At 42.8% G+C, this 25,482-nt stretch overlaps 1 protein-coding gene across 8 annotated transcripts in view; it reads right to left on the bottom strand.

Annotated features, from left to right (window-relative positions):
• The window catches only part of LOC128339717 (dual specificity calcium/calmodulin-dependent 3',5'-cyclic nucleotide phosphodiesterase 1A-like), a 65,669-nt gene that overhangs the window by 37,545 nt on the left and 2,642 nt on the right, over positions 1–25,482 (bottom strand). For 6 of the 8 annotated variants that reach the window (XM_053284058.1, XM_053284059.1, XM_053284061.1 and 3 more), the window contains exons 1-7: positions 17,109–17,365; positions 15,406–15,588; positions 12,718–12,784; positions 8,882–8,998; positions 2,898–3,038; positions 1,922–2,022; positions 1,231–1,356 (exon numbers count right to left, since the gene is read on the bottom strand). In XM_053284058.1, the coding sequence (XP_053140033.1) occupies positions 1,231–1,356; positions 1,922–2,022; positions 2,898–3,038; positions 8,882–8,998; positions 12,718–12,784; positions 15,406–15,588; positions 17,109–17,191 (818 nt within the window). In that variant the 5' untranslated portion in view covers positions 17,192–17,365. Of the gene's footprint in view, positions 1–1,230; positions 1,357–1,921; positions 2,023–2,897; positions 3,039–8,881; positions 8,999–12,717; positions 12,785–15,405; positions 15,589–17,108; positions 17,366–25,482 lie in introns of those variants that run through there. The other 2 variants (XM_053284064.1, XM_053284063.1) reach the window with 2 other exon arrangements.

The raw sequence follows: 25,482 nt of genomic DNA, 5'->3' as shown, positions 1-25,482 counted from the left end.
TGGGGCACACAGTTTTAAAATAAATACATACATTTTATAATTGCCAATAACATCCAATTCATTATTATTCCATTTTATTTGGGGGCTGAATTTGGGGGCTGAATAATGCAGCAGTGTATATAACAAAAGGAATTAGAAGATGGTTTCCTGTGCCAAAGTGACTCATGAACTGAAAATGAGACACAAAGGAGATGCTATGCTGACATGAATATGGACATTTACTACCCCCCGTGCTAAATAAGAAAAGAGCAACCACTTTACAAGGTTCTGCTTTACCCAGTTAGCAGGGGTTGCTATTCAGTATAAATTAAAGCAGTCCATAAAATTGATCAAAATGATTTCTCAGGGCAGATTTGCATGACAGGGTAGAAAGTAAGCAGAAGGGAACCAGAGGTGGATATGTCATCCTAAACTGCCATGTTGGGTAGAGAATGTTGGGTTCCCCCCACCACCCAACATTTGCCTGACATCCTCAAGCCAACTTTAGATGTTGGTTACGGATATCAGGAGAATGTTGGGTAATGGCAGAAATGAGACATTCTCCACCTGACATTTCCAGGCTTGGATGACAGAGAAATAGCTGGAAGTACTGGCTCATGTTGGATATTCAAACTGATACTCAACCCAAGAAACTCTGATTTCCTCTTACTTTCTTGCAGTGGGTCATGTGAATTCACACTGTTCTGCCATTCTATGAACCCTAGACCTTTAAATGCATTTATGGTACATCTGTGATCCGATTAATCTTATGACTGATTAATCTTAGCTGGGGCAAAGATGATTACTGAATATATGAGTATATGTTGTTTATCAGCCTTCTGCTAAATATTTGATTACCTCCTATCACTTACAATTGCTATTTTAATTATTTTTTTTAAAAGCTCTTCTTTCTGCTATAGGGCATCGACCCCTGCATGCCTGCTACTCGTAGTCTATAGGAAGAAGTGTGAAAGCATCTCATTAAATGAGCTTTGCAAATCCACAAAGTTAGTAGGCCCCCCCCCCAAATTACTAGCTTCCCCAGACATAGCTATATTACTCATGGATGTCCTAAAGTGGGGGGCCGGGGAGAGAACGGGGACCCAAAACTTTAACATGCCTTGCCTGTCTAGTCTCCTGCAAATCATTCTTACTAGACACAGATGGCTAGATGAGTGACTGTTGATAAGTCTGTCATTAGATATACATTGATGTATTTCTTCTTATCCACCTGCCTCTGTATCATCTTACCTCCATTCTTCTTCAGTTAAATTGACTAGGATGTTCATTTCTTCATTTTGCAAAAGCTGATAAGCAGCACACACGTGGTGGTTTTCAAGAACAGACTTGTCATTGTACAAAAATGCAAGTTCTGACCTAGTATAAATAATCAACAGTAATGGTCATGTTAGCCTCACAGACCTGAGAGGACTGGGTCGTCATGCATGATTCATATATTTTTCTTTTAAGAGTTCTCAGTGGCAAGCTATCCTCAAGAGAGGAAAATGCACAGTTTTGTCCTCAATTAGAAAGAAGTGGCAACAGAACACTTCTGGAAGCCAGTTTGGCCAGCTACGTTTGATGTGCCTCTGCAATATGCAGCCACAGGGGAGTGTTGAGCATGTTCCAGGGTGTACTTTCAGGCAAGATGAAGGACACAATACATAGGCCTGGCCGGCTGTAGCAAGTGAATGGAGCCAGGTGTATCCTACAACATCCCAGAATCTTCTGCAGCGCAAGGGCTCCATCAGAGATACGCAGGAGTGACCTGCCTGCCAAGGAAATGTGGAAAGGATTCCAGGAAGGTAAACAGTTTGAACCACTATTTCAGCATATCAGGTACTCTACAGGTAAGGAGGAGAGGCTAACACTCCTGCCTTTCTTGTAGATGGAACTGCAATAGACACAATGGAACATGATACAGTGATGACAGAAGACTTACCTTGTCAGAACATGGAAGTGATTTGAGGTTCCGTTATGATCATAATCATGTATTGAAGTGCTGAAAAACATTGCTAATATCTCCAAATCACTGAACCAATGCTAGTGAGAAAAATTAAAAGCCAGTCATGTTCTGTATTCAACTAATCTTTGAGTACAACTAGATGTTTGTTTGTTTGTTTGTTTTTTAAGTTGTGGCTCCACTGGGGCTGGGATTTGGACAGGGACCTCACTGTATATTTTGCTCTGCAAGGCAACTGGCAGCTTTGGAAACCCGGTTTTCATGGTAAAATGACTACTATGACAACTAGTGCTGCTGCTTCTGTCACTACTACAAATATTTATGACAAGACAGAGGAAGGGTTAACTCCTCTTCCCTTGTGCCATGGTCCTGATTTGAATTTGTTTGTTTGTTTGTTCGATTTCTATACCGCCCTTCCAAAAAATGGCTCAGGGCGGTTTACACAGAGAAATAATAAATAAATAAGATGGATCCCTGTGGGCTCACAATCTAAAAGAAACATAAGATAGACACCAGCAACAGTCACTGGAGGTACTGTGCTGGGGGTGGATAGGGCCAGTTACTCTCCCCCTGCTAAATAAAGAGAATCACCACGTTAAAAGTTGCCTCTTTGCCCAGATTTGGATTTTGGCAATCCATGTTGCTATTAACCTTTTACAAACACTGGGAGATCCCATTTAGTTCATATATAGTGTTTGTTACTCCTTACATTACTATACAAAAATGTTTATTTTTCAGTATGGCTATGCCCTGTATATGTCACCAATTCCCAGATTATGTTTTCAGTGTCCTATGGATGAAAGCATTCCTGAGGTATTAGTAAACAACCATTGTATATGTGGTTTATATTGGAGGCTGAAAAATAATTCGGTGTTGACTCTTTCTGCGTCGAGAAAAGAAAAAACAAGAAAAGCATCAGTATTCCAAACTGCAACTTTCTTGGTGCATTTCTTACCATGATGCCAGTTTTAAGCAAGATGCTGTGCACGGTTTGGGTAACATCTGCAGCATGGATTGAATTGTGATATGGATTTTGGTATTTGTTGTAGCCATCGTCCAAAGCTTTTGCAAATGAAATTAAGGTGGTAAGAGGGATCTGTAAGAGGCAGGAATTAGACATAAACAACATGTTTATAGCAACTACTGGCAAGACGAATCGCACAGCATGTAATTCATTCTTCATGATGTGATGAGATGAGTGCTGAAAGTTAAGCATGTGCACAACCCTGTTTGGAGGCCCTTTTAAGGGCCTTCAAACCGGTTCAAAGAGCCGGCTATTCGCCGGTTCGAAGGCAGGTGGCAGGTCAGACTTTAAGGGTGGGGGAGCGTGCACCTACCCCTCCCTCCACTCTCCCCCTGCCAGTTCTGCATTTGGAAAGCCTCCTTTGGGGCAGCAGTATACCTCCCTGCTGCCCATTTCTTCTTTGGCTGAAAGTACCCGGAAGTACCTGGTACACATGCTCACGCTGGGCACATATGCGTGCACGTAGCACTCCTGTTTGCTGTGCTGCCCCGTTTCCTCCTTGGATGGAAGTACCCAGAAGTACCCGGTGCATGCAGAGGTGCTCTTACCCCTGGACTTTGGAGCTGAAGTCCAGGGCCTTCACATCCCCTGGGAGCCCCAAAATCCTCTTTAGTCTGTCCTGGGTGGTGTGGTTGCCCGGCGGAGCATGATGATGTTTAATTTGCAGGGGAGGGGGCCCCTCCAAAGGCCTTTAGGCACAGGCTCCAAAGTTACCTGGGTGCACCTCTGGGCGCGCATGCGCACGCTGGGCACATATGCATGCATGTAGCACTAATGCCCGATGTGCACACAAGTGAGATGTGCGCTTCCACACCCCCGGCGTGCGCACGTGCACCTGGTACTTCCAGGCACTTCTGGCCAAGGAAGAAATGGGGCGGCAGGGGGGTATGCTGCTGCCACGAAGGCGGCTTTCCAAATGGAACACTAGACGGGGGGGGGGGGGGAGTGGAGGGAGTGGTAAGTGCACCCCCACCCTTAAAGTCTGACCCCCCCCCCGCCTTCAAACTTCCCCTGCCCAGTTCCGTGCCCATCCCTACTGAAAGTACTGTTCAGATATGTCCAGAGAAAGAGAGCAGGGTTCCAGCAATCTGTTATCAAAAGAGGTATTAGATATTCGTTTTGTTTTCATTTTGCTTTCCGAGAAGAAAGTGGAATGTATCTTCAGAAAGTCACAGGAATAGTTAAATGTCACATCTGTTTAAAAATTCAGAAGGTATTTCTCTCTAGTCATAAGGGTGTAAAGTATAAACACATCTTTTCATTTTTTGGTTGTAAGTGACTGATGTTTTCTAAAGAAAGGTGGAGCATAGGTGTGAGGTGAAGGGGAGGAGAGTTAGATGCGAGTACATGGGTAGTAGCCTGCCAGGGAATGAAAAGTTTATTGGCTCTCATCTAGTGTGCCTTAATTATTAAGGCTGTCCCTGAAGACCAATGTGAACTACTCTGGCCCCTCAGAGAAATATTGTGGACATAATCACTTGCAGATTAAATGCATCTACTGCCAGTTGGGTGGCAGTCCTAGGTCTGATGGATCTCAGACAGAACTAACAGTAAGACCATAAATATATCCAGTCATTCTCAAATGATGCAAGGCATACATTTCCCTCACTTTCCCCAACCATGGTCTTATTTCCTTGCAAGGGAAGTTAACATGAGAAGCCGCCCTTAGAATAGTGATAGACAGGAAGGAATGAGGAAGGCAGATGCACATCTAGACAAGAACTGAGGTGCAGGAGGAGGGGGTGGCTCAATGCCTCCTGGAAATCATGAGCACATGGCACACCTGGACCAAAGAAATCTGCCACGGTCATATCCTACTTGTTGATGCTCAGAGGCATCTGTGTGGATGGAAGCAGAATGCTGGACTAGATGGTGCCTTGGTCTAATCCAGCAAAATGATGCTTATAACATAAACAAATAAGAAAAGAAAAGCATGTTGTTCTGTATTTGTATGACTGGACTAGGGGTATGCATGGAACTGGTTTGGCTGGTTCAGTGTGAATCAGGACCAGATTCGAACTGGTCTAGCCAGTGTCTGACCGAACTGGGTTCCGTTCGGCAACTGAAACGAACCAAACTGATACAGGATTCCCCTTTACAAATATAGGGGCATTCCCTACAGTAAGGTGGGGTGGGGGGAAGGTACTTAGTACCTTGATTTGTCTGGTGGGGGACAGCAGATGCAACTGCGGCGGTGGTGGAGGTCATGGCAGTAGAAGTAGTGATGTTGCATACGTGGAGGCAACGCGTTGCACATCCACATGTGCGGAGGTTACAAAAATAGCCTCTGCATCTGTGCAGAGTTCACAAAATGGCCTTCCCATATGTGTGGAGGCCCAGACTCAGCTGCAGCCATCCTGCGCTGCTCTTCAGGAGGCCAGCAGTGGGGTTGGAGGAGTCCCCGCCACCACTGTCTCTGCCATGGCCACCTCTACTGGAAAAACCAAGGTACTAAATATGCTTTCTCTTGCCCTCCACCCCTTTAATATAGGGAATGCCCCTATACTTGTGAAGGGGAATCCTTGCTGGTTTATCCCTGAACCAATTTGGACCGGTTTATCTCTGAACCAGTTTGGACTGGTTCTTTTAGAACTGGGGCTGATCCAGTTGGAACTTGGACCTGCTGAACCAGGCCGGTTCAATTCTAACTGTGGTTCAAATCAAGCTGACTCGCACATCCCTAGTCTACACTAAAACAATTTCACTGCAGCGACTTCTGCCCAAGATCCCAAGAACTGGTGGTCTGAAAACAAGAGCCAAACTAGACATGCTATGGGATCTGTGCTCAGGATTGCCTGCATCCATTTTTAATAATTAGAAGCCTACTGGCTGTTTGAAGATTGAGGAGGTGGTGCTAAAGATGATGGTGAGGTGTTAATGCTTTCTCCCACACCTGGTTCATCATCAGTAGAAATTGCTTCCCCTGAGCTGCTATTAACTCTGCAGAGATAAACTTATCTGGCAGCAGAAAAGAGTGCAGAGTTATTATTTCAGCTATCCTACCCTATACCCTGATACATTTCTCTGAACCCCAAAGAGTCAAAACACAATAAAATCTAATATCACTCTTAAAGTTTAGTGCTCAGCCAAATAGCTAAAAAATGTGACATCTACACAGCCATTATTTTTGTGACCAAACCTTCCAAAATGGACCCAGCATGGCTTAGGGAGGCAGGGCAAAACCCCACAAGATACAGTTTGAAATTAACATTGAAACTGCACGTATTTAAGGAAATTAGTGGTTGTATGGCATTTAGACGCAAAAAGGAGTTAAAAATGCAAAACTCATAAAAATAGGAAAGTCACTATTGTTTAGGCTGGACATCTTTTGTAGGGATGTGCGTTTTGTTTTGGATACAAAACATTTTGTGCACAAAACAGGCCATGTCAGCTGTTTTGTAGCCAAAACAAAACACTCAATGCTCAAACCAGAAAATTTTGTAGCCGAAAAAAAAGACCCTGTTTCGGATACAAAATGTTTTGTTGTTTCGGCAGTTTTGGAACTCCATTTTGCAATCGCAAAAAGTCTTTCTCCTTCAGTCTCCATTCTGAGTTTTGACATCTGTTTGAATTTCCAGCCCTTCCAGCCCACAGATTGGCCAGCGAAAGCATGAGCTGATCTGCTGGCAATTGCCTTCTTATTCCTTTTCAGGAAATTTAAGGGTAAATTTTACCCTCATTGGCCAGTGGGGCAGTGTGCACACTGCATGGGGCAGTGTGCATTTCATTGTTGTTGTTTCACACTGTTGTGTGTAGATAAATTGCATTTCTGTGGGGGGGGGATGTGGATGTGCATGACCTTTGGAAATCTGCCTGGTTTTTTCCAAAGCTCTGATGTTGTTGATGTGTGATGTTGAGGTTATTTGGGGTGGATTCGGGGCAGAAAGGGGGCTTTGGGGGCAGAAGAGTGGGTCAGGTGGTAGTGCCCCAATGGGTGCCTGCTGCCACCCAGATTCCAAAGGAATTAGGAAAAGGGCTGATTTTTAAAGAATTTCTGAAGTTGACATGTCTTTGGGGCAGATTTGGGGCAGAAAGGGAGCCTGAGGGGCAAAACAGTAGGTTGAGTGGCAGTGCCCCAAGGGGTGCCTGCCACAACCCAGATTCCAAATGAATAAGGCAAAGGGCTGATTTCTTAGGAATTGTTGAAGTTTATGTGTCTTTAAGGTTTCCCCCCCTAGGGAATAATGGAGGTTTCAGCAGACCCATAACTCCACCTGGGGGGCACTGGGGTGGCTGGGAGCAAGTGGTGGTGTAGTGCACATAGGGTGCCAACCACCCCCATGGGTTGCTAACCCATGGGGTGCTGGGTTCTGTTGTTTCTGAGGTGTTCTGAGTGTAGATTCTTTGGTAGCATATGAGATTTTCAGCGACAAACCATGAATCCATTCTCATATGCTACCAGAGAATCTACACTCAAAACATCTCAGAAACAACAGAACCCAGTACCCCATGGGTTAGCAACCCATGGGGGTGGTTAGCACCCTATGTGCACTACACCACCACTCACTCCTGGCCACCCTGGTGCCCCCCAAGTGCAGTTATGGGGAAGGAATTATGGAGGTCCATCATTCCCTATGGGGAAGAACTTTACAGACGTGTAAACTCCATTAAATCTTTAAAAATCAGCCCTCTGCCCAATTCCTTTGAAATAATTCTGGCAGCTTCCTTGCCCCCACTGGGCACTACCACCCACCCTACTCTGCTCTGGGCCACCCCTTTCCCCCCAACATGAAGCTATACTTTTGCTGAAACTTCCACTATTCCCTATGGGAAAAATCTTATACTTCAAAAATTCACCAAAAATCAGCCCTTTGCCCAATTCCTCTGAAATTTGGCTGGTAGTTTCCACACATTGGGCAATACCACCCCCACCCACTAGTTCCCCCCCCCCCCCGGGCCATTTTTCAAAATCCAAAACGGTTTCAGATTCGGATTTTGCAATTTTGAACAAAGAACAAAATTGGGGTGTTTCAGATTGCCTGATTTCGAACAAAGAACAAAATGGGGGTGTTTTGGATTCGGGCCAAAAACAAAACAGAAAAAAATCAAAACACACAACCCTAATCTTTTGTTTTGCTCTGTACAGCCTTAGATATTAGGGCTAACAGCATTCTTCAAAACATACATAGTTGTTCATATGTCTTTTGTTTAAGTCATTTAAACAAGGGGACAGCCACATGTCAGATTCCAACTGGAAAAGCAACTTCAGACAAAAGCAATCCTCTTTTGAAGTGTCTGTGCTTTTATCTGGAATAGGATGTTGATCCAATCAGGATGGATACATCTAACCCATCACAAAAGAGGAGCCAAATGTAGTTCTGGGGAGTGAATGACGTGTTTCAGGCTATCTGACCTAGAATATACATCTGAGACAGGCTTCCTCACCCCCATTCCAAAGTTAAAGCAGCTATATGTGATTCTGCTGATTATTTAACAAACAAAGCATGAGAGATCCTGAGCTCTGATCTCCCACATTATGTCTAGTCTGATGATCCCGTTATGACTGCAGTGTAGACATGTCCTGTTGGATGTGTGAGAATGGGGAAGAATGTGTATATAACCTTCTGCTTCATATGTGTTTTAAATTTGTGTGTGTGTGTGCACCGCCCAGAGCCTTTGGATGGGGCGGTCTCAAAATGCAATAAATGAGTGAGTGAGTGAGTGGGTATGTAAGTAAGTAAGAAAATAAATGTTATAAAAGGTAATTTTTATTTCACATCTATAATCATTTGTGCTAGTCCTCTGCAAAGACTGAAGATTCTGTACGTGACATGTATCTACCTTGCTGGTGTCTTATAATTTCAGCATATAGTCAAGACGATGGCATTTGAAGCTCATCCTAGATCTGTTAGACTTGCTAAACACTTTTAAAAAAGATTTTTATGTCTTTAAGGTTTCACTTGGAAATGTCTGACCTTGAAATTATTCAGGAGATCATATTTGTTGAACAACTCACACATCATAAATTTCAAGCTTTGCCCTTCGCTAGCGTCACTTAAGGCAAATGGAGAAAAAGACCATTCATCGATATCCTGTTGGTAATTAAGAACAGACACAAATAAGCACCTCCGTTTGTCAAATTAGGTTCCTAGGACACAGAAATCTCCCTCCCCAAAAAGCACCCTGCCTTTCTTTCCCAAAGTTTGACCAGTAATAATAAATGTAGTTCTAGTAGACTATTGCGAACATGTATACTGTATAATCTGATCACGAAGCCACTTCCAGGGTAATCTGAACAATGATGACTTTGTTTGTCACATTCAGCCAGTAAAGTTTAGGTTGTAGTTTTGCTCTCCTCACAGGCAAAATGCTTTCTTATTTCCACAAGTGTAACATTTTCAGTTAATAAAACCTTCATTTCAATATTAAACATAATCTAGGGTAGTCCAAAATGTTGTTAAATATAGAAAGAGTTTGGAAGTTTTGTATATCATGAAGACATTTATTCTGATCCTGGGAACCAGAGTTTTCTTTCCAAGTAAGAAAATAAGTCATTATGGGTTGCAGAAGAAATCCTGTGTGTGCTATGCCCTAAGTAATATATTTAAATACAGATGTTGTAGCAGAGTGCTACCATCAGAGGGCACTCCTGTAGCCAAAGATACACTTTCTTCAAGTAAAACAAGAGAGACAGGCAATGGTGAGTTTTGGTACTGGCTACAGAGGTTGCTGGTTCGAATCCCCGCTGGTATGGGAAACACCTATATTAGACAGGTGTTATTGACGGGTTTGTTTTATCCAGACATCAAGTCCTTCCCAAGGACCTGGGATGGCTGAATTTTATTATCAATATCGTTGTTGTTATTATTATATATATGGTCGCAGAATATAGGCTGTTCCCAGTAAAGCTGCTTTTTGTAATTGGCTGGTGGTGATTTCTGTGGCCCCTATGGTGTTAAGGTGTTTTTCAAGTTGTTTTGGAATTGCTCCTAGGGCACCAATTACCACTGGGATGATTTGGATCTTCTTCTGCCACAGCCTTTCAATTTCAATTTGTAAATCTTTGTATTTGGTGAGTTTTTCTATTTCTTTTTCTTCTATTCTGCTATCCCCTGGTATTGCTATGTCGATTATTTTGACTTGTTTTTCTTTCTTCTCGACTACAGTTATATCTGGTGTATTGTGTGGCAGATGTTTGTCTGTTTGTAGTCGGAAGTCCCATAATATTTTTACATCTTCATTTTCTTCAACTTTTTCAATTTTATGGTCTCACCAATTTTTGGCTACAGGTAGCTTGTATTTTTTGCAGATGTTCCAGTGTATCATCCCTGCTACCTTGTCATGCCTTTGTTTGTAGTCAGTCTGGGCGATCTTTTTACAACAGCTGATTATGTGGTCCACTGTTTCATCTGCTTCTTTACAAAGGCGGCACTTGCTGTTTGTTGTTGACTTTTCTACTTTTGCTCTTATTGCATTTGTTCTTAGTGCCTGTTCTTGTGCAGCCAGTATTAAGCCCTCTGTTTCTTTCTTCAAGTTGCCATTCTTAAGCCATTGCCAGGTCTTGGTGATGTCTGATTTTCCACTTATATTGTGCAAATATTGACCATGCAGGGGCTTATTTTTCCATTTTTCTGCTTGGTTCTTGACTTGTTCTTTCTTGTAGGCCTGCTTTGTTTCATTGGTGTTGAATAGTTTCTCGTTATTGACCATTTGAAGTGCATCTTCTTCACTGTCCTTGATATATTCTTGAAGGCCTCTTTTCTCCTCCTCTACTGTTTGATGGACTTGCAGCATTCCTCTTCCACCTGAGCTGTGAGGGAGGTAGATCCTATCTATATCACTGCGGGGGTGCAGAGCATTATTATTATTATTATTATTATTATTATTATTATTATTCACATTTTATATCCCACTCTTCCTCCAAGGAGCCCAGAGAGGTGTACATAATTAAGTTTCTCCTCACAACAACCCTGTGAAGTACGTTAGGCTGAGAGAGAAGTGACTGTCCCAGAGTCACCCAGCAAGTCATGGCTGAATGGGGATTTGAACTCGGGTCTCCCCAGTCCTAGCCCAGCACTCTAACCACTACACCACACTGGCCCTCACTATATCAGGCAGCAACGATATAGGAAGATGTTGAAAGGCATCATCTCATCCTGCACGGGAGATGGCAATGGTAAACCCCTCCTGTATTCTACCAAAGACAACCACAGGGCTCTGTGGGTGCCAGGAGTCGACACCGACTCGATGGCATACTTTACCTTTACAGAAACTTTAAAAGGATAAAGCAAATATGGAGAGGGAAGAGACTAATAATGGGTAGAAACTGGAGCAGCAGGTGCAAGAGTGCCAGAGATTATTAGATTGAAAGCAGGGCATGTTATCGATGAAGAGAGAGAGATAAAAGTACTACTTATAAGCTTTCAGAGGAACTGACAGCCTAGGATGTCAACCTTCCCCATTCATACCACAGTACCATTTGGGCTTTTCAAGTGTTCCTGCTAAACACCCCCAAACCCCTTGCCTGCCAGTTTCTTTGAAAGGGGGGGGAGCCTCCTTTTCCCCAAAACCCCGAGGGGCAGAGGAAATGACAGGTCCAATGCACCTTGGCCATTATTGTAGGAGAAGAATGGCAGTTCAACTCCCATTAGCAGAGCAAAGCCAGTTTGGGGAGAATTCAGCAAAGCAAACTGTCTGGAGATAGTTCTTTAAGTTTGAAGAACAACAAGGATTTATTTGGAAGTTACAAAAGGATAGGAAAGCGGAGTTTAAGGCTGAAAGGGGAGAGAGAATAAACAAACAGCTGTCTCTGGAGAGACAAAATGGAGACTATCACTGGAAGAACAAAGAGGGGAGGGGTCCAGCACTTTTATCCATGACCCTACCCCCGCAGTGGTCACTATGAGACATTGCAGCTCAGAGCTGATGCTGCCAGGGTCCTAGCTCCAACAATTATTTCCTGACAGGAAGTATGGGATTGTAGTTTTCTCCACCTCCCAGTTCAGTTCAGCTGAGTCCATAAATCCGCTGATCCCTAGCAGGAAACAATGTTCTCATTTGCCAAATATTGTCAGAGTTCAAGTGTTTTGCTTGGGAATGGGGGGAACTGTCTCGTGCATGTGGTGCTGGTGCTGGTAGGGCTACCATACATTTTCATCTTACTGCAGTTCCGAGTATGAGCATTGCTCAGCAAGAACCATAAGCATCTTGAGGTGGCTTTTATGGCATTTGAGGCCTCAGTGATTTATGGTGACCAGACTTCTTTATACTTGCCAGAGGGGCTTGCTTCGCTCTTGGACAAACTCAACTCCAGTTTGCATGTTCAGTTTTGCAAGCAATGACACAGACAATAATCAATGACATGGATCCTGAAATACGTTTCTCATTCTAGTTGGAGTAACCTTCTCTCACCTATATTTTATTAGGCTGTAGAACAACAATTTGCTGGCTTTCAGAGGACCACCTTTTCAGAATCACTTTACAGAGGTTGAGTCAAGACTGCATAAAATCCTCTTAACAACTGCATCTTTGGATTCTACAAATTGCAGAATGATGGGGCACAACTAGCCTAATGAGGAATTATCTAGGCCTCAAAAGTTTTCTGTTTGATGTTTTGTGGATTTTTGGTTGGTCCTGTTAGCATTAGTCTACTTTGGATTATGGGTTTTTCTACGGTTTTCTGTTTGGTGACTGCTTACTTTCATATTGAAATAGGATATTTTTATTTTCCAATCAGCTTTCTTATGTAGTCTTTGGGATTTTTTTTATCACATTGGGAAACTATCCTATTATCAAAATAAACAAATTTCACCTTAATTGATGTTATTACTTCCTCTGGATAAGCCATACCAGTTGAACTAGTCATTGTACGGAACTTCCTAAAAGAACAAATAAAATGTATGTGATGCTACAAACCTTTGCACATTTGCAGTGGTTGCATTCAAGCCACTTCTACTGTAGAATAAAGGCACCTTTCAAAGTGGTGATTCTCTTATATTTAGCAGGGGGAGACCAACTGGCCCTATCCAACCCCAACATAGCATCCCTCGAGTGGCTGTTGTTGGTATCTGCCTTGTTTCTTTTTAGATTGTGAGCCCTTTGGGGACAGGGGACCATCTTATTTATGTACAGTATGACCTCATTATCCGCAGTTTCATTATCCTCGGTTTCGTGTATCCGTAGTTGTGGAAATGACCTCGGCATACACGGAAAAACGCTGCCCTCGCATATCCCCTTGAGGTCATTTCTGCGAGGTCATTTCCCCGTATCACCACAGAGGTAATTTCTGGCCACCATTTTAGTATTTGGAGCCACAAAATTGCTCCCATAAAAAGAAAGAAACTGCAATTTTTGGCCAGTTTGGGGACAAACACGGGGGCTACACAACTCGGGGGGAGCAGCAGAGACTGGCAAGGTACTCCCCCCCAGTGAAAATCATCCTTTGTCTGCCATTTCTTTGCCAATGAAACCACTGGGAGAGATCATTAGGGGATTTGGAGCTGTGTGTTACCAGTACGCTGATGACACCCAGATCTACTTCTCCATGTCAACTGCTTCAGGAGTTGGCATATCCTCCCTAAATGCCTGCCGGGAAGCAGTAATGGGCTGGATGAGGGAGAATAAACTGAAGCTGAATCCAGATAAGACAGAGGTACTTATTGTGTGGGGTCAGAACTCCAGAGACGATTTCGATCTACCTGTTCTAGATGGGGTCATACTTCCCGAAAAGGAACAGGTTCGCAGTCTGGGAGTACTTCTGGATTCACACCACTCCCTGGTTTCTCAGGTTGAGGCGGTGGCCAGGGGTGCTTTCTATCAGCTCCGGCTGATATGCTAGCTGCGCCCGATTCTCGAGATCACTGACCTCAAAACAGTGATATATCTGTTGGTAACCTCCATACTTGACTTCTGTAATACGCTCTACATGGGGCTGCCTTTGTACGTAGTTCGGAAACTTCAGCTGGTTCAGAATGTGGCAGCCAGGTTGGTCTCTGGGTCATCTCAGAGAGACCATGTTACTCTTTTACTGATGGAGCTACACTGGCTGCCAATAGGTTACTGGACAAAATACAAAGTGCTAGTTATAACTTATAAAGCCCTTAACGGCTTAGGCCCTGGATATTTAAGAGACTGTCTTCTTCACTACGAGCCCCACCACCCACTGAGGTAATCTGAGGAGGTCCATCTCCAGTTACCGCCAAATTGTTTGGTGGTTACACAGAGACAGGCCTGCTCGGTCGCTGCCCCTAGATTGTGGAATGCGCCTCATGCTGAGATACGGTCCTCCACATCTCTGGCAATTTTCAAAAAACACTTGAAAAACCATCTTTTCGCCCAAGCTTTCTCAGCTTCCTAAATTTTTAGGTTCTAATTTCTGGTTTATTTTTAAATTGTTAAATTGTTTTTAGTTTTTGTATATGTTTTTAACTTGTTTTATTCTATTGTTAACAGCCCAGAGACTAAAGTTTGGGGCGGTATACAAATTTGATAAATAAATAAATAAATAAAATAAAATAAAATAAAATTTTAGACCAGTTTAGGGGCATATCATGACTTGGAGGGAGCAGCAGAAACTGGAAAGGTGTTCCACCCCCATGAAAATTGGCAGGTTTTGGCCATTTTTTGGGCAGACAATGGCCGACCGGGTACCTAACCCCCACAATCCCATAGGGATCAATGACTTGTTATTCGCGGTTTCAGTATCTGCAGTAAAGCCACGGAACCCCCGTGAACATCAAGGTTTATTCCAATCTGATTTTTAAAAATGTAGGGAGGCCGATATAGCCTCCCCAACACCATTGAAATTGGGTTGGAATAAGCATGATGTTTTCCAGTGTTGGGGGGGGCGCGCGCGCACACACACACACCCCTCCAGAGGTGGATTTTTAAGAACTGCACCCCCGAAATTGGGGTTGGGGAAAAGTTAACCCCCCAAGAAGAACCCACTGGGCCATGTGGGGTTTTTATTATTATTATTATTATTATTATTAACATTTTATACCCCGCTCTATATAGCCCAGAGCAGTGTAAGTTTCTCCTCAAACATACTTAAGTTTCTCCTCAAAGAACCCTGTGAAGTAGGTTAGGTTGAGAGAGAAGTGACTGGCCCAGAGTCACCCAGCAAGTATCATGGCTGAATGGGGATTTGAACTCGGGTCTCCCTGATCCTAGTCCAGTACTCTAACCACTACACCATGGTGGCTCTTACTGTGTGCCCCCCCCACACCATGTTAAGGGGTGAAGTCCTTAACATCCATGTTGGGAGCCGGCTTGGAAAGAAAGTCTCTCCAAGCCAACTGCTGGGCTGTTTGGAGTCCAATAGGAATGTAGAAGGATTTCCGAGATGACAACAACAGGGATCTTAGTTGAAATTCTGGCTATCTGAACTCCCTGCTGTTGTTTCTGAAATCCTTCCGATGATGCCTGATAGTGGGCATACTGGTCCAATATATCTTTCAGATTGATATAACTGCACAGCACTATCATTTGTTATGCTCACCTTTCTGCTGAAAAAGAAGACTCGACAGAATGTAAAATGCTCCTTATGTTGGTCTTTCCCTCAGATTTTTTACTGCATGCTCCCTTTTTCGCCTTGAAGGTTCCAGACAACCACTCCTGCATATTCAGAGGTACAGAATCCCAATTGATATAAGAGAGTTCATCCTCGGAGTCCAAAAGTCTCCTGAAAGAAACAGAGTCTGAACTTCAGCAGTACAATTGCAGCACAAGCCAATGCCTGGGAAGAACAGCATAAATTCCTCTGTCCCTGTGGGTCTTTTTTAGCTTTTACAGATCAGAGTAGCACAGTGCAACATACTGAGGCATAAATGTGCCCCAGGAATCTGGGGAAAGATTCTGTTTGAGGTAACTGTAGAGTCGGGGTTCCCATCCCAACCCGTGGTACTCCAGATGTTGCTGAACTACAACTCCCATCATCCAGTGATGGGAGTTGTCGTTCAGCGACATGTAGAGTATCACAGGTTGGGAAACCCTGTTGTAGAATAAGCCCCTGTTTTTTATCGCAGTGGGATAAAAATGTTCTTCCTGTGGGAGGAAGAACACCTTCTCAGGCAAATGTGAAGTCCGCTGACCTTTTGTGCTCTAGAAGAGGAGTGCTGCTTTATTTAACTCATTATTTATACTTTTTAAAAATAAAGAAGGAATGTATTATTTATTATTATTATTAATTCAATTTCTATACCGCCCTTCCAAAAATGGCTCAGGGCAGTTTACACACAGAAATAACAAACAAATAAGATGGAACCCTATCCCCAAAGGGCTCACAATCTAAAAAGAAACATAAGATAGATACCAGCATCTATCTTAATAAATATCTTAATAAGACATTTCCATGAAATAATTCTGAATATGCTAAATGATTATGCAAATAAAGTTATAATAACCAGCAGACTACATCAAGAATCCAAATATATGAGTAAGCTTTATTCATTATTCTTCCTTGTTCTAATCAAGGGTAATGCTAATCAATGTTTATTAAAATAACTGCTTTTTAGAATTGGGTAAATCTTTTAGGGAAGGGAATTTTTGTTGTAGTGTGTAACCACTGCCAGTGTCATTCTCTTTTTGTCCTTGCCCTATGAACTTGGCTCATGGACAGTGTTCCCTGTAAGAGGGAATCCCAGATGTTGATTACAGCTCCCAGAATCCCTAGCAGCAGAGGGTTTTGGCTGAGGATGCTGGGAGTTGTAGTCAAGAACATCTGGGATTTTCTGATAGAGGGAATACTGCTCATGGATGTTATATGCAAGAGGGCCTTCTCAACTGCTATCTTCAGATGTAACACAACAACAGAGGGGAATGATAATTCGTTAAACTATGATAGGCCTCATGGGTCAAAACTAGTATCTGGGATTTTGCAAAGCAGGCCATAGAAAGTTAGGGGAGATGGTGGAGCATATGTATAACACACCTAGTACCTGGCTCCATTGTGAAGGAGGCTGTACTGGAAAATTTCCAACTCATCAAGGGCAGCACTATATACAATATGTACTGTAGTGCAGCCTTGAGGTTTGCATGATGAGAATGATAGTCACCAGATCCAAAAGAAAGCTTCTTATCAGATAATGTTCCTGAGTCAGATGCAGCATCCCAACATCCAGAGTAGCCAAATTAAACTGGACCTCATCAATGACTGCCAATCATTCCCTGTCCTCTCCCCAAAAGTAATAACACTGTACTTACAAAAGAGTGGCAGAAAGTTTCTTTTTGGCCCTCTGATTATGGGCTTTTGATTTCGCTGAGCTACAATTTGTTCTGACTCCCATCTTCTCTCTTATCCTGTGTCACATTTGCAGCTATCTTTTATCTATTAACATTACTGCAGATTAATGCTACACTTAAATATAAGTAAACTAGTAGTAGCCCCCTATTCTTATGTGTATTTCATTCTTACAAATTCCTTAGGGATGTAAGTTCAACAGACAGACTCAGTATTGCAAGTCCGGCCAGAAGCATTGTGACGTCATTATGATGTAACAGCTAACAACCATTGCATAATCAGCAGTCTGTGATTACGTCCCAGGGCTGGGGTCCCCCACCCCACCACATCTGTATAGTATATGTGAAGTCTGTCTGCTAAATTTGTTGTTAGGCTTGGCTCGGAGTGCAAGGATGGTTAAAACGACGCGATTTCTTATGGGAACACTCCAAAATCAGCAGAATGGAGTAGTCATTAAATAACAGTGGGCCTTTTTATTTTCCTTTATATTTCTGAAAGCACATTGATGCTGCCTTCCAAACCCATGAGGGTTGGAATATTATTTCTCAATGAATGTTAAAATGTTTACACAGTTGTATGGCAAATCTTTTGGACTCAGAAATCAGCTAATACTGTTGAAATCATGGTATAATGAAAGTTACTATAAAGAGGGGCACTTTCCATTTCTGAGACACCTTCTATGGGTTACCTCCCTGAAGGAAATCACCTGCATTTCTAAGAGCAGCTGGTCTTCCTTTTCTGAGGGTGCATAAAGTACATGCATTTTTATCAACTAATGACTGATTTCAGAGATAAAGGAAGCATATAGCCTCTGATCCCATGTGTTAGCCAAACTGAATATCTGACTCAGGCCATATGCAAGGGCCCATTGCGCATGTGCAGTGGCCTCCAAAATGGCCTCTTGGATGGGGGCAAGGCATGGAAAGGGTTGAAGATCGCTCGAACCGGGTGCTTTTATACATAAGGAAGGTCAGTGTGTGTATGTGTGTGTGTGGGGACATCCATGCGTGTCCCCCCCCATGGCCTCAGAGAAGCCCCCCCCCAGAGGGGGTAAGTACAAAAAATAAAATTATTTATCACCTTTTACACAGTCATGAATTCTAGTGTTCAGTTCATTACCAACATGTAAGTTTCAGACACACAGGTAAAGAGAAACTGAACCTCGCGTTTTACAATTAGTTAGAAATGACGTGTTTGCATTAATGAATAAATCAGTCTACTAATTTCAAGGATATGAATAAACTAATAATTGGAAGCACCCGCTGAATTAGAATAGAGCTTAGCAAATATTTTCACATTCCAATGCATAGATTAGAGACTCAGCCACCATCAGCCCTTCTCAGTAAGGTTATGTATGATATATAAGCCAACGGTTTGTTTAAAAACAGATTTATAAAATATCACACCTAGGACTTAACCACCATGATAAATATCCTAGAACTTTCAAACAAATCGTTTTTCGTTAGCAGGAATGTGTTTGCAATCTTTTGAATGCAATATTCATTTAGATTTCCTGTGTTTTACTGAAGTACCCTACCTAGAGTGATCTGCATAAGAACAGCCTTGCTGGATCAGGCCCAAGGCCTATCTAGACTAGCATCCTGTTTCATACAGTGGCTACCAAGTGCCTTTGAGAAGTCCACAGGCAAGAGGTGAGGGCATGTCCTCACTCTTGCTGTTGTTCCCCTGCAACTGGTATTTATAGGCATCTTGCCTCCGAGGCTACAGGTGTCCTATAGCCACCAAACTAGTAGACATTGATAGATGTGCCCTCTGTGAATTTGTCTAAGCCATTTGTTTAAAGCCAGAATTTGTTTAAAGCCATCCAAGCTACTGGCCATCACCACATCCCGGGGCAGAGAATTCCATAGATTAATTATGCGCTGTGTAAAAAAGTACTTCCTTTTGTTGGTCCTAAATTTCCTGGCCTTTGGTTTCATGGGATGACCCCTGGTTCTAGGGTTGTCAGAGAGGGAGAAAAATTTCTCCGTCCACTATCTATTCCATGCATAATTTTATACACCTCTATCATGTATCCCCGTAGTCACCTTTTTTCCAAACTAAAATGCTCCAGATACTGTAGCCTTGCCTCATAGCTCCAGCCCCCTGGTCATATTATTTGCCTTCTTCTGTACCTTTTCCAGTTCTACAATTCTACACCTTTTCCAGTTCTATTCTTAAGATATGGTGACCAGAACTATGGAATCCCATGTTTTCAAAGTCAAGGAATCCAGTGGACATGTCATCGCAGCAGTCATCAGACAGATTGTGTTTAAGCTGCCAACATAGATAAAGAGTTTTGTAAAAACTTGAGTTCTTTGTTTCATATATGACTGTAGAGTACAGATCCAGGTATGTGAAAAACAAAAACAGCACCACTGAAATCATTTACATCCATCATTAGACCTTTCCTAGAATCAACAAAACTTCAGAGCATTAAGGAGCTTCCAGATCCACTCGTGCACCAAAAAGGCATGGAATAAAAAGTTAAAGAAATTTAATTAAAAAATTAAACCAATGTGTTGCCTTGGTCCCATTTCTCATCTTCTGCAGGCTGGTCACAGGCCCCCATTCTCCTCCCCTGATATGCTTCTGATGCTTCCCTATTTTGGCCCCTCCACCAATATGGTGAATAATACCATGGTGTAACAGGACCAGAATATTCATAATGCTATGGCGGCACAGTGATCCTGACAGTGGAGAATCTGAAGACACACCAGTATAAGGGGACTTCCACAAGTCCTACACTCACCCAGCTGGCATACATTTTGATTTTGAAGGCACTCTTAAGATAGTCATATGTGCACTTATTATTATTTTTACATTTATATCCCGCTCTTCCTCCAAGGAGCCCAGAGCGGTGTACTACATACTTAGGCTTCTCCTCACAACAACCCTGTGAAGTAGGTTAGGCTGAGAGAGAAGTGACTGGCCCAGAGTCACCCAGCTAGTTTCATGGCTGAATGGGGATTTGAACTCTGGTCTCCCCGGTCCTAGTCCAGCACTCTAACCACTACACCACGCTGGCTCTCTGTCTCATCTCTGTCTTATTGCTGTCTTGTGGTTGTTTATCAATGTACACATATGCATCGGCAAAGTTGGGGAGATGCAAATCAACGGAAAGCTGCAGCACACAGAACATTAATGTTAGAAATTCTCCTACAGCCAGTTTGAACAATGCTTCATTCAGCCAGATTTCCAAACTAACACTGCACTGGTGTGTGTGTGTGTGTGTGTGTGGTGGGGGGGGGGAGGGAGGGAGAGAATTTCGGTGATTTTGCCTTCTGCTGGAAGCCCTCTGTGTCACCTGAGACTTGTGTGACTCAGGGACATATTTTCAGTTCACCCAGAGCACTTCCATGGGAAAGGGGAGGTTGTCGAAATTTGCCCCCACTGGAGAATCAGCAGAGGAACCGAACTTTTCAGCATCATTGGTACTTTGGTTGTACCAGTGCTTCACTAGTTAGGATGTCAGCCACAGGCTTTAAGCAAATTAATAATTAAATATTTTTAATGTATCTTGGATTGCCTTGATGTCTGAGAACCTAGGATGAGAGTCCTTGACTCAGCACACACAACACTTCCAAGAGGGCATTACTCTGGAACTCACATATGGCATGATAAATATATTGATGGTAACATGACATATATTTTTTACCATATACTGTTTGCCTTCCTCCTCTGTTCACAGCTTTTGGAGGATGCATTAAAAAGATGCATAAAAGCAAGAAAAGATGAGTGGTGTTTCTACTTGAAGATGCCTACATTCCATTTCGTATTGTATTAACTTTTAGGGCAGATTAATGTCAGTTGTATTTTGGGATATGTTGTCAAAGTATCAACCCATGGAACACTGAAGGCTCTACCCCATAAGCAAGATGATCCAGAACAAACAATTCCGGTATTAGAGGAAACCCACCCCCCTCCCATCTAAGGTGAGGGAGTTCATGACACGCTGTGCACCTTGCATATTCATTTACACATTTAAATGTAATTGCAAAACATAATTTAATTGCAAAACATAAATGTAATGGCAAAACAGATAATCAAAACATTAGATGTCACTTTATACCTACTCAATAATCCTTTTGCAGAAACACATATGATACAACAAAGGGAAAGCAGTGGCAAATGAGAGTGCAGCTCGATGTTCTAGGATTAGTTGTATTCCAAAAATGCTTCAGAAAGCACTTATGGGTTTATTCTCTTTTGATATGCAAAGACTTTACTCAAATCAAAATCAACAAGTAAAGTCATTGCTAAAATGAATGGGGGAAGGGATATCATAATTGTGTTTTGTTGTTTTGCTGTGTATATGGAGAAGAGAGCTGGTCTTGTGGTAACAAGCATGACTTGTCCCCATAGCTAAGCAGGGTCTGCCCTGGTTGCATATGAATGGGAGACTTGATGTGTGAGCACTGCAAGATATTCCCCTCAGGGGATGAAGTTGCTATGAGAAGAGCATCTAGGTTCCAAGTTCCCTCCCTGGCAGCATCTCCAAGATAGAGCTGAGAGAGATTCCTGCCTGCAACCTTGGAGAAGCCGCTGCCAGTCTGCGAAGACAATACTGAGCTAGATAGACCAACGGTCTGACTCAGTATATGGCACTTTCCTATGTTCCTATATGTTTGCAGTAGATTTGTACTATTATTAATATTGAAATTTGATATTTGTATTGTTTTACCTGTGTAATATATCTATATTGTTTTAAATATACTGTAAATCCCTTGGGATTCTTTAATGAAAGACGGTATACAAATCTGACATTAAATAAATAAAATAAATTAATATCTACTAGGAATTGTAATGTGTTACAATTAAACAGTTTTATTGATGATCATAAAGCAGTCAAATATGAACAAGGCTGCTAAAAGGCTGCTAGTCTTGTATCTGGTTACCTTTCTGTGTATACTTCTATGTCCAGAGAAAAACTATACAAGGCCCATAAGGGGAAGGTAGGTGGTCAGAGGTGCACCTAGGTAATTTTGGAGCCTGGACCTAAAGGCCTTTGGAGGCCCCCCTCCCCTGCAAGTTAAGCATCATCATGCTCCACCAAGCAACCACACCACCCTGGACAGACTAAAGAGGATTTGGGGGCCCCCAGGGGCTGTGGTGGCCCTGGACTTGGGCCCCGGAGTCCAGGGGTAAGAGCGCCTCTGCATACATGCTGCTAGTACAATGGCTGACACCCAAACTGGCATTGTGCTAGGGCAACAGTGGCTGTGCAGCCCTCAGCAACATATTTTTGGGAGGTACAGTGGGCTTAAGAGGGCAGGGAGGAGAATCAAAAAAGCCCCTTCCCCCCTCAGGAAGCAGTGCAGTGTTAGTCTGAATTTCAGCCACTGTTGCACCAGGGCAGTGCTGGTCTGGATGCCAGTCAGTGAGGCTGTTCTGATGAGCAGCCAAAACCGGGCTAGGGCAGCTAAGGTTGGGCTTGTCTGCCCGTGAGAACCACCAGGAGCTGCCTGGCTCCGGGCTGTGCCTCAGTGGCAAATCCGCCTAGGGAGCCCGCCAGTTAGCCAAGGTTAAGGGCCCGAGGCCCCCAGCCGGCACTGACACAGGAGCGGGCTCCCGGCTGTCGCCGGGGGCGGGAGTGGTCCTCACAATGCACTACGCTCTCACGCAGTGTATTGTGGGATTTCTAAGGGCCAGGACAACGTGTCCCAGCCCCCGAACCTTCGTGCTGCTTGAGGCAGCTGCGGCCCAGATGGGCATGCAATCCGCACACCCAGCAACTCTTTTAGATCATCTGCGGGGAAGGTAAGTTCTTGCAACCTTCCCCATCGCCCACCCTCAAGCCCGCTCACAGGATTGTGAGAAAGGGCTCCATATGTATAAACATAAGTTCCCATATTTTCAAAGGTTGTCTTTAAGTGTGTCTTGTTTGGTGCCAGATTGAAAACACTGACCTGTACAAGACATAATGGATATTTATTGCATTATGAGGGATGTAGTTTTATAGCTATCAGTTATATTATAATGTATTTTCTTTTATATCAGATGTCATAAATAAGTGACATTTGACAAAGACAGGAAAAGTAGCCCATGTGTAGAGCAATAAAGATGGCAAAGAGGAAACTGATTCCCAGACATGCATAATATGCCAAAAAGCTGGCTCTTGCAAGCTTGTAAGTAGTGAAAGGAGTCATTTGAATGTTATTGTTGCTGCCATTATTCAACAGTCACCAGATAGCTAACAAAGCTGGCAAGTATACAATTGATGTATCGTATTGTGGAGAAATAGGTACCTATCCCACCTATACTTTTACCACTGCTACCAATTAGACTTTTTGTATGGCTGGGCCCATTATTATTATTATTATTTCTTGTTTACACAGTCAGACAGGTGTTATTGACTGGTTTGTTTTATCCAGACATCAAGTCCTTCCCAAGGACCTGGGATGCGAGAATTTTATTGTCAATGGTTACAGATATCGTCGCAGAATATAGGCTGTTCCAAGTAAAGCTGCTTTTTGTAATTGGCTGATGGTGATTTCTGTGGCCTCTATGGTGTTGAGGTGCTCTTCAAGGTCTTTTGGAACTGCACCCAGGGCGCCACTGGGATTACCACTGGGATTACCACTGGGATTATTTGGGTCTTCTTCTGCCACAGCCTTTCAATTTCAATTTGTAGATCTTTGTATTTGGTGATTTTTTCTAATTCTTTTTCTTCTATTCTGCTATCCCCTGGTATTGCTATGTCGATTATTTTGACTTGTTTTTCTTTCTTCTCAACTACAATTATATCTGGTGTATTGTGTGGCAGATGTTTGTCTGTTTGTAGTCGGAAGTCCCATAATATTTTTACATCTTCATTTTCTACCACTTTTTCAATTTTATGGTCCCACCAATTTTTGGCTACAGGTAGCTTGTATTTTTTGCAGATGTTCCAGTGTATCATCCCTGCTACCTTGTCATGCCTTTGTTTGTAGTCAGTCTGTGTGATCTTCTTACAACAGCTGATCAGGTGGTCCAAAATTTCATCTGCTTCTTTACAAAGGCGGCACTTGCTGTTTGTTGTGGATTTTTCTACTTTTGCTCTTATTGCATTTGTTCTCAATGCCTGTTCTTGTGCAGCCAGTATTAAACCCCCTGTTTCTTTCTTCAAGTTGCCATTTTTAAGCCATTGCCTGGTCTTGGTGATGTCTGATTTTCCACTTATATTGTGTAAATATTGACCATGCAGTGGCTTATTTTTCCATTTTTCTGCTCGGTTCTTGACTTGTTCTTTCTTGAAGGCCTGTTTTGTTTCATTGGTGTTGAATAGTTTTGTGTTCTTGACCATTTGAAGTGCATTTTCTTCACTGTCCCTTATATATTGTTCAAGGCCTCTTTTCTCCTCCTCTACTGTTTGATGGACTTGCAGCATTCCTCTTCCACCTGATCTGCGAGGGAGGTAGATCCTATCTACATCACTGCAGGGGTGCAGAGCATGATTGATGGTCATGATTTTCCTGGTCTTACGATCTAGCGTCTCTAGCTCTGCCTGGGTCCAGTCTATTATTCCTGCAGTGTATCTAATAACAGGTATAGCCCAGGTGTTTATGGCTTCTATGATGTTCCCGCCATTGAGTTTGGACTTGAGGATTTTTCTGACTGTCCTGATGTATTCACTTCCCATTTTTCTTTTAACTTCAGTGTGTGCGATGTTATCAGCCTGGAGAATGCCCAAGTATTTGTAAGGTTCTTTCTCTTCCAGGTTCTTGATCTTGCTTCCATTGGGCAGTTCTATTCCTTCAGTTTTTGTTATTTTCCCTCTGTTCATTATTAATGCAGCACACTTGTCTAGTCCAAACTCCATTGTTATATCACTACTGAATATACGGACAGTGTTTAGCAGTGATTCGATTTCTGACTGGGACTTTCCATACAACTTCAGATTGTCCATATACAGCAGATGGTTGATTTTACTGGATGTTTTAGATGTTTGGTATCCGAGGCTTGTTTTGTTTAGTATTTGTGAAAGTGGGGTCATGGCGATTACAAACAATAGAGGGGATAGTGAGTCCCCTTGGAAAATGCCTCTTCTAATGCTAACCTGTCCAAGTGCCTCGCCATTGATTGTTAACTGTGTACTCCACATGCTCATTGCTTTTTTAAATAAATATCTGAATGTTTTTGCCAACACCAGTTGTTTCTAAACATTTTAGTATCCATGTGTTAGGCAATGAATCAAAGGCTTTCTTGTAGTCAATCCATGCAACACTTAGATTGGTTTTTCTTCTCTTGCAATTTTCTAAAATCATTTTGTCAATCAGCAGCTGGTCTTTTGTGCCTCTGGTGTTCGGGCAATTTCCTTTCTGTTCAACTGGAAGCTGTTTGTTAGTGAATAAGTGT

The sequence above is a fragment of the Hemicordylus capensis genome, chromosome 1 (genome assembly GCF_027244095.1).
Source record: "Hemicordylus capensis ecotype Gifberg chromosome 1, rHemCap1.1.pri, whole genome shotgun sequence".
In the NCBI taxonomy this organism is placed as follows: domain Eukaryota; kingdom Metazoa; phylum Chordata; class Lepidosauria; order Squamata; family Cordylidae; genus Hemicordylus; species Hemicordylus capensis.
This window is presented reverse-complemented; position numbering and strand designations above follow the sequence as displayed.